This window comes from Salmo salar, chromosome ssa16 (assembly GCF_905237065.1).
Source record: "Salmo salar chromosome ssa16, Ssal_v3.1, whole genome shotgun sequence".
NCBI classification, from domain to species: Eukaryota; Metazoa; Chordata; class Actinopteri; order Salmoniformes; family Salmonidae; genus Salmo; species Salmo salar.
Window position 1 is genome coordinate 74,823,319 of NC_059457.1, and position 15,650 is coordinate 74,838,968.

General features: G+C 44.5%; 1 protein-coding gene across 12 annotated transcripts in view; it reads left to right on the plus strand.

Annotated features, from left to right (window-relative positions):
- Nucleotides 1-15,650, plus strand: part of LOC106575542 (guanine nucleotide exchange factor DBS) — a 77,751-nt gene that overhangs the window by 17,434 nt on the left and 44,667 nt on the right. Inside the window, exon 1 of one of the 12 annotated variants that reach the window (XM_045697811.1) lies at nt 5,412-5,656. The exons of the other annotated variants lie outside the window; for them this stretch is intronic. Within the exon in view, the coding sequence (XP_045553767.1) occupies nt 5,584-5,656 (73 nt within the window). The 5' untranslated portion in view covers nt 5,412-5,583. Of the gene's footprint in view, nt 1-5,411; nt 5,657-15,650 lie in introns of those variants that run through there. 12 annotated transcript variants of the gene reach the window in all.

Genomic DNA, 15,650 nt, shown 5'->3' on the forward strand with positions numbered 1-15,650 from the left:
TGACACCTGTGGCCTAAGTACTAAGCTCAGTTGTCAACAAGTTCCATCCAGAATAAAGCTAGTATGTTTGACCCTTGGATTACTTCAGACAGGTCGATTTCCCTCACCCACAGCACCAGCTTCTGTCTCACACATAATGTACACACAAACACACACTTCAGTTGTTTCAGAGACCGTGGGGACCCCACCCATAACACAAACATCAAGTCATGTTAATAGTACCTGGCTCAAGCTGCTGTCAGTCTGTATTTATTTCCATCAGTCAACAACAAGACAATCAATCCTCTATTATTCAAATGAAAGCAAACGATTCAGAAGGAAACTGCATCACACAGGTACAAGTGTTGCACGTAATGCAAACAAACCGAGAGCATTGTACCAATAGATTGGTCTACATTGTAAACATTGACAGAAGCATTTAGTCCAGGAGTGTCAATGTTTACAATTTACAACATAGCAGGCCAGGCATGGGTCACTACTAAGTTGCCTAACAATCTGTTTCTTGGAAATGAAATGCTGACAGGTCTGTTGTGCACCATGCCCTGTCAATAGACGCCTCATGTGTCCCAGATCAATCCAGCAGCCACAGGAAACTGGCCGTTTATAAACTACCACTTCCTTTCCTAGAGTCAACATTCAGTGTCACACAGATCACACACTGGCCCTGTCTACTTCCCATCTTCTGCCCTGGATTTCATATCAGTTATTAGGTCAGTTTAGATATATGAGATGAGACGCACCCCTACAGTGGGACCATGTGACAGGAAGGCTGTCAGCCATCCCATAATACAGTAGAACAGCTGACAGGCTGAATCTCCATATGCTTCCTGGTTCCTGGGACTGTCCCGGCAGTCTACTTTCATCACTACGCCGGCAGAGAGACAATGTAAAAGGATTTGGATCAGACACACTTGGGGGTGCTTCCCAAGTGGCACCCTATTCCCTTTATGGTGCACTACTTTTGACCCCCTATATAGGGACTAGGGAGCTATTTGGGATGCAAGCTTGTTTACTCCTGAGTCTGTCCCTGTTGACTGACATCAGATGTGTTTGACTAATTACTGTGGGGCCTGGATTGATGTCTTTCAAAAGTAATTGACGTGACGCATATTGTACGCATATTTAAGCGTAGCAATTACTCAAATAGCATTACCTATGTTATTGGCATGTTTATTATGAAGTTATTATAATGTTGTGTAACAGGAGATAGATAAGTATTGGGGAAGGGACGGGGAAAAGATTGAAAGGGAGGGATGGAGTGGCCCTGGGGCAGAGAGACAGACGGTAACAGGTAAAATGATCCTTTTACATTATCCCATGAGACCACAGTCATTTGTCTGCTGTAGTCTGGGAGCCAGAACCAGCCTGACAAGAGAGGCTAGGTTGCTGGTAATACTCTGTCTCTAGATATATCGGACTGTGGGAGTCTATAGGACACAGACTGGAGAGAGAGATGGGATGAAACCAATTTTACCCTTTTAACCCCGTCGTCCCTTATCTCTCAGTCAATTCAGTTTTTACATTAAATGGAAAAACCTAATGCCACCCTGTCTGAATACTGCCTGGGATTATACAACATCCTGTATGTAGAGGGGTCTCCTAGTCTGTTCTGTAGTCTGTTCTGTAGTCTATGTGGAAACATGTAGCACTGTCAGATACATGACTTCATCACTAGGTGGCCATCTCATAAAGGACCACAATGACAATATAAATAGAACTAAAAAGGAAGTACCGTAAATTCCGGACTATAAGCGACAACTTTTTTCCCAGGCTTTGAACCTCACGGCTTAAACAATGACGCGGCTAATATATGGATTTTTCCCGCTTTCAATAAAAAAAACAAAAAAAAATAACATTCTGTGACATGCTCAGTTTTTTGGCGACATGAAGCTTTCATTAGACCAATGAAATTGCCGAACGGGTTAAGGTCAAAATACTTTTTTGTTTACTGTTTAGATTAAATCGAGCGCGCTCAAACTTCCCATCATTCTGATTACGGTAGTCATTTTGTCACCCTCATCATGGCAAAGACACGGAGAAATGCATATGATGCAGCTTTCAAGTTGAAGGCGATTGATCTGGCTGTTGGAAAAGGAAGTAGAGCTGCTGCACGGGAGCTTGGTCTTAATGAGTCGATGATAAGACGTTGGAAACAGCAGCGTGAGGAATTGACTCAGTGCAAAAAGACAACTAAAGCTTACTGCAAATGTTTTATTTTTTGTTACAAGCCGTGTTTCGTTAAAGCCTGTGTAAAGTTGATTTGTTTCAATGTACCGGTGGGCACCTGCGGCTTATAGACATGTGCGGCTTATCTATGTTCAAAATAATATATATTTTTTTAATTCAGTGGGTGCGGCTTATATTCAGGTGCGCTTAATAGTCCGGAAATTACGGTACATGATTCTGTCCTCTCCACCATGGCCAGACAGACGGTTGTCTCGGATGGATGGATGTCTGGATGGATGGATGGATGGATGGATGGATGGATGGATGGATGGATGGATGGATGGATGGATGGATGGATGGATGGATGGATGGGTGTCTGGATGGATGGATGTCTGGATGGATGGATGTCTGGGTGGATGGATGTCTGGGTGGATGGATGTCTGGGTGGATGGATGGATGGATGGATGGATGGATGGATGGATGGCTGGATGTCTGGGTGGATGGATGTCTGGGTGGATGGATGGATGTCTGGGTGGATGGATGGATGGATGGATGTCTGGGTGGATGGATGGATGGATGGATGTCTGGGTGGGTGGATGGATGGATGGATGGATGTATGGGTGGGTGGATGGATGGATGTATGGGTGGATGGATGGATGGATGGATGGATGGATGGATGGTGGATGGATGGATGGATGGATGTAGTGTGAGTCGGGTTGGGGGGGGGTGTTGATTGCCATGTGCGATGGGATCTGTGTAGTGAGTTAAGGGGATTTCCATACTGAGTGCTGTCTGTGTGTAACACGTCTCAGCTAGAGTCTCGTATTACTTCCTGAGGAGATTAGCCCACTGCTTCACTATCTCACTAGCTGATCCATGAGTCATGCACCAAGTCTGGACTTTTATGTCAAGGAGAGGCTCAGCAGATAGGACCACCGGCAATTAACACTGACCGTAAACATTCTGCATTTCACATTTTCTAACACAGTTTGCCTCATTGGCAGTAAAAGTATCAAAACTCTGTAGATCTATGGCTAAGTACACACACACACACACCACACCACACCACACCACACCACACAGACACACACACTTCACAAGGGGGGTCAGGAGACAACAGCTGTGTGAGACGAGGTTAATGTCAGGGGTCCAGATCACCTGGTGTCTTCTGAGTGTCTAGAACAGAGCTGGTAAAGGGGAAGACTGGGAGAGAAATCTACAAGCTCCTCCCTTCTTTCTCTCTCTCGCCCCTCCTCTTTACACCCCTCTCGTCACCCCCTTCTCTCCCTCCCGCCAATGTGCCCTCTGTTTCAGCAAGGTTTTGCTGTCCTCCTATTTTCACTACAACACATGTTTTCCTCTCTGTAGTGTCCAGGGTAACAGACAGATGGTGTGTGAGGGAGGGGGAGAGAAAGTGTGGAACTGTAAAGATTTGTGTGTTTTTCCTCTGAATACAGAACCTATTGGTTTATTCAGTCCCAGCAGTAATGGCTCACTTCTGTTTGCCTGCTCTCTGTGTGTGGCACTATGGGTCCCTTGCCCTCCTCCTGCTGTGTGTGTGTGTGTGTGTGTGTGTGTGTGTGTGTGTGTGTGTGTGTGTGTGTGTGTGTGTGTGTGTGTGTGTGTGTGTGTGTGTGTGTGTGTGTGTGTGTGTGCTAATATACACTAAGTGTTCAAAACATTAAGAACACCTTCCTAATATTGAGTAGCACCCACTTTTACCCTCAGAACAGCCTCAATTCGTCAGGACATGAACTCTACAAGATGTCAAAAGCGTTCCACAGGGATGCTGGCCCATGTTGACTCCAATGCTTCCCACAGTTGTCAAGTTGGCTGGATGTCCTTTGGGTTGTGAACCGTTCTTGATACACAGGGGAAACAGTTGAGCGTGAAAAACCCAGCAGCATTTCAGTTCTTAACCCACTCAAACTGGTGCACCTGGCACCTACTACCATACCCCGTTCAAAGGCACTTCAGTCTTTTGTCTTGCCCATCCACCCTCTGAATGGCACACCTACACAACCCATGTCTCGATTGTCTCCAGGCTTAATAATTATTCTTTAACCTGTCTCCTCCCCTTCATCTACAGTGATTTGAAGTGGATTTAACATGTGGTGTCAATAAGGGATCATAGACTTGACCAGGTGAAGTCTATGTCATGGAAAGAGCAGGTGTTCCGAATGTGTTGTACTCTGTGTCGGTACCATTGACTTGCATTGGATTTGTGACACAAATGCAAAAAAGTTAGCATTTGAAACAGTGACCTTGTAAACAAAAGCAAAGAATGGGTTGCTGTCATACCTGGTCCATAGACTGCTTATACAGTAAGAAAGCCAATATGTAATGTGGGGTAACCATCCCTTTAACAATGGATGTGGGGATTCTTTAAATGGCATGAACAGCACCATCTAGTGGTCAGAACCAGGTAATATCAGGATGTTGGGTGGGAAATACATTACAAGGGATGAAGAAACAAAACTCCATACTACTTGTTAGACACAGAACCGATACTAAATACTCGTTGTTGAGGTGGGATTGGTGTGGGGGGTCCGTGGCTGGCTTTTGACCCATTTGGATTCCTAAACGACCCATTTTAGGGTTTGGGATTAAGGTTAAGTTAAGGGTTAGGGGTTAGGGAATTGTTTGGTCCCCACAAGGATAGTAAAACAAACGTGTGGTGTGTGTGTGATAGATCTAGGATCAGCTTAACACAAAACTGACCCTAGATCAGTGGGGGCAACATCCCTCTCCATATCTCTGGCTGCATAAAAGGCCATTAAATGTCATAGGTGGCATTGAGCTGGAGGCAGTCCCATACAGGCAGCTGCTCTGTGACATCATCACTCAGGCCCTGGCTCCTGATTGGATGAGGGGTATCAGACAGAGAGGGGTCTTCCAGAGGGCTGTGTGAGGGACGATGGCTTTGGTACCAACCACATTCTGTCTGTCACTCGTCTTTATCTCCCCTTGATCTGATCCCAGACCAGCTTACACACCGATTATAGATGTGTGAGGTGCACATGTATAGGCTTATCTGAGGGAATTACATCTGGTTGCTCTCTCTTTCTCCCTCCCACCCTCCCTCCGTCTCTCTCTCTCTCTCCGTCTCTCTGTGTCTGTCTATTTCTCTCTCTCTGAGTCGTTTGTTTACGCTCTTTCAGTACCTGGGAGAGAGGGATCAGTGGGAGGTGTAATCTGAAACTGAGCCCAGTCTGGCTGAGTGTGTATATGGAGACAGAGGGGAGGGATGGGGGTGTGGTGTGTGTGTGTGTGCCGCCCAGCGACGGAGCGTTCAGAGTACCGCTGAAGTCTCAGCACTCAGGCTGTGGAGGAATGGACGGCTGTCGCTCACACGACCGCTTATTCTGAGAGTGTGTGTGTTTGGGAGTGTTCTCCCAGGGGGAGAGGGGGGACAGGATGGCCCTCAACCGAGTGGCCCTGCTCTGCCATGACATCACCAGGATGTGGCTGCAACTCAACTTGATAACAGGTAAGGTGTGTGTGTGTGTGTGTGTGTGTGTGTGTGTGGCAGGGGGGCGGTGTTTGTGACTGCCAGTGCATGTGACAGAATACGGTGTGTGTGCAGCTGTGTGTGTGACTGAACGGTATTGTCAGAGAGGTGAGGAAGTTCTACTTCAGTTTAATGCACTTTTTTTTACACTTTTTTTTAAATTTCAAGTTCTGATATTTTAGCTTTGTTGTCATTCAGTGTGGAAAATCTAAATCTGTCCCCCCCTCTTGCAAAAATACTCTATTTGCATAAATTGAAATACTGTACCAGCAGTTCATTGGTATCTGGTTACTAACAATCTTCAACTTCCAATGACTGTGTTTGTTTCCCTGTGCCAAGCAATCAGGACTAGATTCTAGTAAATGTTAAACAAGAGAATTCAAATGAAAACATCCCCCCCCCCCCCATATATTTTACAAAGTGGCTGTTTAAATTTGCATGCCTGTGCACACCCAGGCCGTTGCACAGTGAGAGTCTCTTGTCTCTGTTTCTCCACTGCCAGATGGACAGGCTTTGGCATAAAGTGGGTTTAAACTAGAGGTCGACCGATTCATCGGAATGGCTGATTAATTAGGGCCGATTTCAAGTTTTCATAACAATCGGAAATCGGTATTTTTGGACGCCGATTTGGCCGATTTTATTATTTTTTTATATATATATATATTTTTTTTTAGACCTTTATTTAACTAGGTAAGTCAGTTAAGAACACATTCTTATTTTCAATGACGGCCTAGGAACGGTGGGTTTACTGCCTTGTTCAGGGGCAGAATGACAGATTTTTACCTTGTCAGCTCGGGGATTCAATCTTGCAACCTTACGGTTAACTAGTCCAACGCTCTAACCACCTGCTTTACATTGCACTCCACGAGGAGCCTGCCCGTTACGCGAATGCAGTAAGAAGCCAAGGTAAGTTGCTAGCTAGCATTAAACTTATCTTATAAAAAACAATCAATCAATCATAATCACTAGTTAACTACACATGGTTGATGATATTACTAGTTTATTTAGCCTGTCCTGCGTTGCATATAATCGCTTAGGTACACGTTGCTCCAACCATAAACATCAATGCCTTTCTTAAAATCAATACACAAGTATATATTTTTAAACCTGCATATTTAGTTAATATTGCCTGCTAACATTAATTATATGCAGCAGTTAGGGTATATGCAGCAGTTTGGGCCGCCTGGCTCGTTGCGAACTGTGAAGACTATTTCTTCCTAACAAAAGTGCATTTGCGAAAAAAGCACAATCGTTGCACGACTGTACCTAACCATAAATAACAATGCCTTTCTTAAAATCAATACACAGAAGTATATATTTTTAAACCTGCATATTTAGCTAAAATAAATCCAGGTTAGCAGGCAATGTTAACCAGGTGAAATTGTGTCATTTTGCGTTCATTGCACGCAGAGTCAGGGTATATGCAACAGTTTGGGCCGCCTGGCTCGTTGCGAACTAATTTGCCCGAATTTTACGTAATTATGACATAACATTGAAGGTTGTGTAATCTGTCTGACTGAGCGATGGTAGGCAGAAGCAGGCTCGTAAGCATTCATTCAAACAGCACTTTCATGCATTTGCCAGCAGCATTTCGCTGTGCTTCAAGCATTGCGCTGTTTATGACTTCAAGCCTATCAACTCCCGAGATTAGGCTGGTGTAACCTATGTGAAATGGCTAGCTAGTTAGCCGGGTGCGCGCTAATAGCGTTTCAAACATCACTCGCTCTGAGACTTGGAGTAGTTGTTTCCCTTGCTCTACATGGGTAACGCTGCTTCGAGGGTGGCTGTTGTCGATGTGTTCCTGGTTCAAGCCCAGGTAGGAGCGAGGAGAGGGACGGAAGCTATACTGTTACACTGGCAATACTAAAGTGCCTATAAGAACATTCAATAGTTAAAGGTATATGAAATACAAATCATATAGAGAGAAATAGTCCTATAATTCCTATAATAACTACAACCTAAAACTTCTTACCTGGGAATATTGAAGACTCATGTTAAAAGGAACCACCAGCTTTCATATGTTCTCATGTTCTGAGCAAGGAACTTAAACGTTAGCTTTTTTACATGGCACATATTGCACTTTTACTTTCTTCTCCAACACTTTGTTTTTGCATTATTTAAACCACATTTAAAATGTTTCATTATTTATTTGAGGCTAAATTGATTTTATTGATGTATTATATTAAGTTAAAGTAAGTGTTAATTCAGTATTGTTGTAATTGTCATTATTACAAATAAATAAAAGAAATCGGCCGATTTAATCGGCATCGGCTTTTTTGGCCCCCCAAGTATCGGTATCGGTGTTGAAAAATCATAATCGGTCGACCTCTAGTTTAAACTAACCCGAGCCCCTCAACACCGAACCTTCACAGTTGGCACCTCACGTGTCACCCTCACTGCCACGTCACACGGAAGAGTCACCCTCACTACAGAAGAGTCTTCGCTGTCTACCAATCTGACAATCTGGATGGCTTGATTATAACATGGGCAGCACCAGCAGGAATCTGTGCCACGTTGTCATGCCAACACTTTCACTTCATTGACTGTCCATTCATTTGAGAAAACTGTAGCAGTTTGTTGTATTTTGCATTGGTTTGAATTGATTCCAAAGTATTTCAAATCCTTTCCGGGAGCTTAAGGCAGCGGTTTTTCTCAGTATATTCTGCCTGGCTCATGTCATGAGTTAACATGTTGTCTTAAACACGTGAGTTATAAAAACAAAGAGAGTCGCACACTCCATATATATATAACCTCACAGTAATTTATTGGGTAAAAAAAAAACGTTTCGGCTTAACTGTGCCTTCTTCAGGGCTTTTTCCACCCTCAAGAAGGCACAGTGATGCTGAAACGTTGGTGTTTTTTACCCAATAAATGACTGGGAGGTTATACATATGGAGTGTTTCTATAGCTTACAGTTTATTCACCGTTAGTCAGCACCTCTACATCATTTTCTCTGGGTCTGCACCAGCTCATGCTTTTTATTAAACACGGGAGTTGACATTGATCAAGACGGTGAACCCACTTCCATCTCCTGAACTATTAAGCTCCAAGAGAGGTTTTACAGTACAAGTGAAAACACATCCTTGGAATCTCTTCTTTGGAATTTATCCCTCCTTTGTCAAACCAAGGGAACGTTTGACTAGAGGTGTCCTAAAAGAGATGTTCTGTTTCCTTGGAGTGTGTGTGTGTGTGTGTGTGAGTAGCGTGAGACAGTGGAAGGGGTGATGAACAGTGGTGTGTTGTCTGTCTCTTACTACCGTTCAGTAACAGAGATATGCTTGTCAACACACAGAGTGGTCAGCTGGCCAAGCGGAAAGACATTGTGCCACATCTCCTCCAGTCTCTCAGGGATAGGCCACATACACAGATTTACACTAATGACCAAAAGTGTGTGGACACCTGCTCGTCAAACATCTCATTACAAAATCATGGGCATTAATATGGAGTTGGTCTCCCCCTTTGCTGCTATAACAGCCTCCACTCCTCTGGGAAGGCTTTTCACTAGATATTGGAACACTGATGCGGGGACTTGCCTTAGTGAGGTCGAGCAGTGATGTTGGGCGATTAGGCCTGGCTGACAGTAGACGTTCCAATTCATTCCAAAGGTATTCGATGGGGTTAAGGTCAGGGCTCTGTGCAGGCCAGTCAAGTTCTTCCACACCGATCTCAACAAACCATTTCTGTATGGACCTCATTTTGTGCACGAGGGCATTGTCATGCTGAAACAGGAAAGGGCCTTCCCCAAACTTTTGCCACAAAGTTGGAACCACAGAATCATCTAGAATGTCATTGTAGGCTTTCTCTTCACTAGAGCTAAGGGGCCTAGCCCGAGCCATAAAAACAGCCCCAGACCATTATTCCTCCTCTACCAAACTTTACAGTTGGCACTATGCATTGGGTCAGGTAGCGATCTCCTGGCATCTGCCAAACCCAGATTAGTCCATCGGACTACCAGTTGGTGAAGCGTGATTCATCACTTCAGAGAACGCGTTTCCACTGCTCCAGAGTCCAAAGGCGGCGAGCTTTACACCACTCCAGCCAATGCTTGCATTGCGCATTGGGAACTTAGGCATGCGGGTGCTCGGACATGGAAATCCATTTCATGAAGCTCCAGACGAACCGTTCTTGTGCTGACGTTGCTTCCAGAGGCAGGTTGGAACTCTGCAGTGAGTGTTGCAATCGCGGACAGATGATTATTACACACTTCAGCACTCGGCGGACCCGTTCTGTGAACTTGTGTGGCCTACCACTTCACAATAACAGCACTTACAGTTGACCGGGGCAGCTCTAGCAGAACTGACTTATTGGAAAGGTGGCATCCTATGACGGTGCCAAGGTTGAAAGTCACTGAGCTCTTCAGTAAGGCCATTCTACTGCCAATGTTTGTCTGCGAAAATTGCATGGCTATGTGCCAAATTTTATACACCAGTCAGCAATGGGTGTGGCTGAAATAGCCGAATCCACTCATTTGAAGGGGTGTCCACATACTGCTGTGTGTATATAGTGTAGCTTACAGTGCAGCAGACTAGCCACCATGTTGGCACCTGGCGCTCCATGACAAAAAGGATGTGAAAAAGACTGAACAGTAGCCACATATTGCAGCTTATCATGTAGAAATATTCTGGCTATTACAGATTTAATCCTATCCAGAGATTTATGGGCTGGGCAGAGGGTTCCCACACACACACTGAGCATGCATGGCAACAGGGCAACAGTGGCCGTTTGACCCAGTTGTTATTGTCATGTGTGTTGTTATCCCCATGGCAGATGGGGACCTGGTAAACCCAGACTGTAATACCATAATAGAACCGGGTTGCCCCCACATACACAATGATACACACACACACACACAATAGTACACACACACAGCTGTGGAATGGCTGTTCATCCCTTACTTGTCCTCTTACTCACACACACAGCTGCCCTTCTTCTTGCCACACCAACAGCTCCATCACCCGCTCATACCCACACATGGCGCTCCACACAGCATGGCGCTCCACACAGCATGGCGCTCCACACAGCATGGCGCTCCACACAGCATGGCGCTCCACACAGCATGGCGCACACACACACACACACACACACACACACACACACACACACACACACACACACACACACACACACACATACTTCCACATCCCCAATACAATCTGTTGCCTTTCAGTCCACATACCAAGGCTGCCCTGCCCACCCTGCCCATACACCACATACCAGAACACCACATGAGGTTACTGCATGGACCAGCAAACTGAGGGGTTAGCTGTAGGGGTTAAATAAAGGGGAGGGGAAGGGAGGGGTTAGGGTCTAGGGGTTAATTTCAGACTGGGTGATTATACTGTATTTTTCAAGGGGCAACATGAAGGACTGAACCACCTGTGATCATGACTTGGTCCTTCAGACCAGACGTGTAAAGGCAAGGAGGTCTTTCCAGGCTGCTAACATGTGTTTTACCGCCTGCTGCTTGTGGGAACATGATGACCGAACAAAGAGAGATTCATGGGACAGGAGAGGGAGTAGCAAGCTGTCTACTGCACAGAGGCATGGTAACTACCATGTTGGTGCATGTGTGGAACTGGTGGTGAACTTTTGTGTCAGTGGGGTCACACGATCATGTGGAAGGAATGTCATGACTGGAGTGAAAATGCATCGTAAACTATTCAACAAAAACTGTTGGTCGGTTCTTTTTTTGGAGCTTTGATGGCATTCGATTAAACGCATAGAAGGAACGTGGAGAGAGAGGCCTGTGTAGAATCTCCTTTACTGGAGAGAGCTGTGTAGTTGTCTTCTCAGTCCCCACAGCTCAACCAGAGCCAGGTCTCCACATTAACAATCTAGGCATTAGTAATAGAGCCTGGCCTCCTTTCAATTTGTATTTTATTTTTATTTCACCTTTATTTAACCAGGTAGGCTAGTTGAGAACAAGTTCTCATTTGCAACTGCGACCTGGCCAAGATAAAGCATAGCAATTCGACACAACACAGAGTTACACATGGAATAAACAAAACATACAGTCAATAATACAGTAGATCAAAAGAAAACAAAAACTCTATATACAGTGAAGTATCTCCCTCCTCCTTTCCCCCCTTTTCTCTCCCTCCTCCTTTCCCCCCTTTTCTCTCCCTCCTCCTTTCCCCCCTTTTCTCTCCCTCCTCCTTTTTCCCCCTTTTCTCTCCCTCCTCCTTTCCCCCCTTTTCTCTCCCTCCTCCTCTTCCACATTTCTCCCCCTTTTCTCTGTGAGCTGTCATCCATCCAGATCCGAGCTGTAATCTGTGAGGTTATACAATAGTTACCAGACAGGAAGGAATATGAGGAGATATAAAACCTTACATGATAGAAATGTGTTGCATAGAGTAGAAATGATTCTGTCTGTTTTCAGGTCAGCTCTATCCTCAACATTGTAAACCTTGACCTTCAGTGATTAAGCCCCTGACCTGATTGTGAATGAGTGGAGAGGTGGCATTCTTGGCCCCCATCAACCTCAAAACGTGGGGCCTGTGTTGGCCTGGCTGGGAGGAAGTTGGGGGTGTTGTGTGGTTTTGTGCTGCTTAAGAGTTCCCTGGCTGGCACAGGCCTGTTTTGGTGGCTTTTCTCCGGATCACGTCTCTACACATCATATTCAATGCACTCAGTGAGGAGGGTAGGGCCCTTAGTTCTCAATGGAACTGAATGGGTTAGAGATGCTCTTGAAAGAACCGTTCCTTACCTCTAATACCAGGAAGAAAGAGGGGAAAACTCAGAGCGAGAAGTACTGTAAGGTCTATTTTTAGAAGACATGTTTGTATAAACTTAAGTTAGATTTATTCGAGAATTAGATGTATATACTCACACACACCCTTCGCTCTGTGGCAACTTGTGTGTGTGTGTGTGTGTGTGTGTGTGTGTGTGTGTGTGTGTGTGTGTGTGTGTGTGTGTGTGTGTGTGTGTGTGTGTGTGTGTGTGAGAGAGTTTCTGGGTGTGTGTGTGAGAGAGTTTCTGGGTTTGGGCCAGAGTGTTATCCTAACCGTGCTATTAAACGAACTAACTCTGGGTTTATAGGGTAAGAGTCTGAGGGAAGACTGTAGTGGCAGCTTGCTGTTACCTACCGCCCAGGGCTGTAAGACTGAGCTGTTACCTACCGCCCAGGGCTGTAAGACTGAGCTGTTACCTACCGCCCAGGGCTGTAAGACTGAGCTGTTACCCAGGGGCGGAAATCCCGGGGGGGACGGGGGACACACTACCCCCCATCCTGGGAAAAATATGATTTGTCCCCCCCCAATATATCACTGAAACTTATCTATGTAATTTAAATAATATTAATAATACGCAATGAAAGCAATTGTGCTGATTATAGACACTTAATAGCGCGTTTTTAAGTTTCAAAAGATTGCAACCCCCCCACCCTTTGCCTCACAGTGGTTTAATCCACTGCCAGTTCCTTAGCTTGCTAGGTAACAGAGAGGTCGTATCTACTGTCTGAAAGGCACTCAATGCACGTAACTGACGTGAGGTTAATCCAGTCAATCGCGCACACACACTAGCTGAATATGCAGAGCTAGCACGCAAATATTAACTATTAAGCTAGCTAGTACCTATTCCATTTATGTGGCGTCGTCAAAGATGGAATCAGCATGCAGATGATGTAAATTAGTGCTTCAAAGTCCGTGTGATAAGGTTAGCTAAACTGAAAAACTGAAATCCAAACTGAACAGAACTACACTCTCTTCTACCATTGTCTTACATATATTTAATGGTCTCGTTGCAAAAGCTAAATTGTCGCAAGTGAACTTTTATTTATTTATTTTATTTCACCTTTATTTAACCCGGGTAGCAAAGATTATAGCAAACACCACTGAAACTGAATTGGTGCTCGCTAGCTTTGCAAATTCAGCTATTGTTGGAAGCCAGCCAATATGAAACAAACTATTAAAATTACAAAAGGTTGCAGCATATGTTGTGTAAATGGTGAACTCATACAGCTGTCAACTCTTGTCATTTTAATCCGTTTCACATTTGCTAGCTACCTTTTAGATCGAAGCCCAAATAGAATGATTGAAGATGATAGAAGCCCATCTCCTACTGTAAATAACCTACACACTGTGTGTGGAGCCAGCCAGCCAGCCAGGTAGAAAAATGGCAGAAAAATAAAAGACGGACATCAGAGTATTTTTCAATACACCAAAACGCATAGTAAGAACCCTAGTAGCCTAATATCTCAAAGACTAGTTGATAAAATGTTCATAAGAAAGAAATGAAATTCTAATGGAAATGTTTCACAGTGATGTCACTAGGCAGAGCAGGCAACAGATGGCACACAGACAGCAGAGTTGGGGACAGATATGCAGGGACAGACTGGCAGAGACAGGGAGTCTCAGGTAAGTTTGTTGAGTCTTTGTTTGGCAACATTATGAAAGGTTCTCAATTTTTTTGACTTGTAAAATAGGAACATAATTGGAAAATGCCATGGATACCCCCACTCTCAACTTAAACTGGTGACTGAACTAAGATTTGTTAAAGCCAATGGTATTGCTGTTGTGATTAGTTGTGTAGTTTTGGCTACCGGTAGTTAGGAGTACGGCAAACACCTTATTTCTTTGGTTCCTCAATATACATTTACCATATTACAATGTAGGCTATGTGTTACAGCACTACTTTTGGTGTCCCCCTCAGGAATTGCTCTTGAGAAAATGTCATGTAATTGTCCCCTCCAAAGTTGATATCAGATTTTCGCCCCTGCTGTTACCTACCGCCCAGGGCTGTAAGACTGAGCTGTTACCTACCGCCCAGGGCTGCCTGTCCACCTGTCCTGATGCATTACACCAACATCAGACTGAATACTGAAAGTGACTGCCAACATGTCTATGGTTCTAGAATAGACTGCATTAGTGTTTCTCAACCTTGATCCCTATGGACCCACTCACTGTGTGGATGCTAGTCTTACCGGCTCCAGCTGGTTGGAGCTAGCTAAGCCTGACAGGTTGAGGTCACCTTCCCTGAGACCTGAAGTCAGTCCCTCCTGAAACGTGACCACAGGGTTTTCTGGTTTATACTGATGATGGTTGATTTGGGAGAGCATGGTATCAAAACCAAACAGGTTCATAAGCATTAGTTAGAAACAATTGAGTATCACTCCAAATTGTTTTTATTAAAATGAGTTAAGAATAAAGAGTAAAGTATTTTTTTTAAGCTCACCTTGGCAGTGGCGATTTTAACATGTAAATCTTGGTAGGGCAAACTCAAAAAATATATATATGCATGCCAGCAAAGCCACACTACACAACACTAAACAATACATGAATTGCACTATAACGGTGACAAACGGTGCCCACAAACTGTTAGGGTCTACATACGGTAGAGCTGTCCCAACCGCAGAGAATTATTTTCAGCACCAAGTAGTGAATCCTTACCACTGCTACACCTGGCTATCAGCGGAGCCTTGTCTAGCAGCGAAACAGTTCATTCAGCCTCATTTACTGCCTTTTAAAAACACATAGCTGATATGGCTGACTTGCTTAAACAAATGTGGTTTCTATTGACAATTGAGATGTATAAATGGGACGACGAGCGGATAAGAGGCAATTTCTATTAAGACATTAATGACCGAGCTAGGACAGACATAGTCAATATAACTATTTGTTCAGCGCTTTTGAAAGGTACAGCGACAGAATTCAGAACATGAGCCGTTCTTACAGTATTCTCCCTGTACACCAAGTCAGAACCGTAGGATAAATAAAGGAGGCATAGAAGCAGACAATGAAATCTCTTACAATATTCGATGATTACATTCATCTAAAACAGGCTATAGGCTAAATGTCAGAACAGTAGGCGGAATTATTAGAGTGAGGCACATGGGCTACTAACAGCTTGCGACACAACATACACTTAGTATTACTTTCTTAGCTACAGTGTACATATCTCCCTGGCATATTACATCATTGATGCAGCACCTTGTGCTGTGCTCACTTGAACAGGAAGGTGGCGCGGCCGTCCTTCG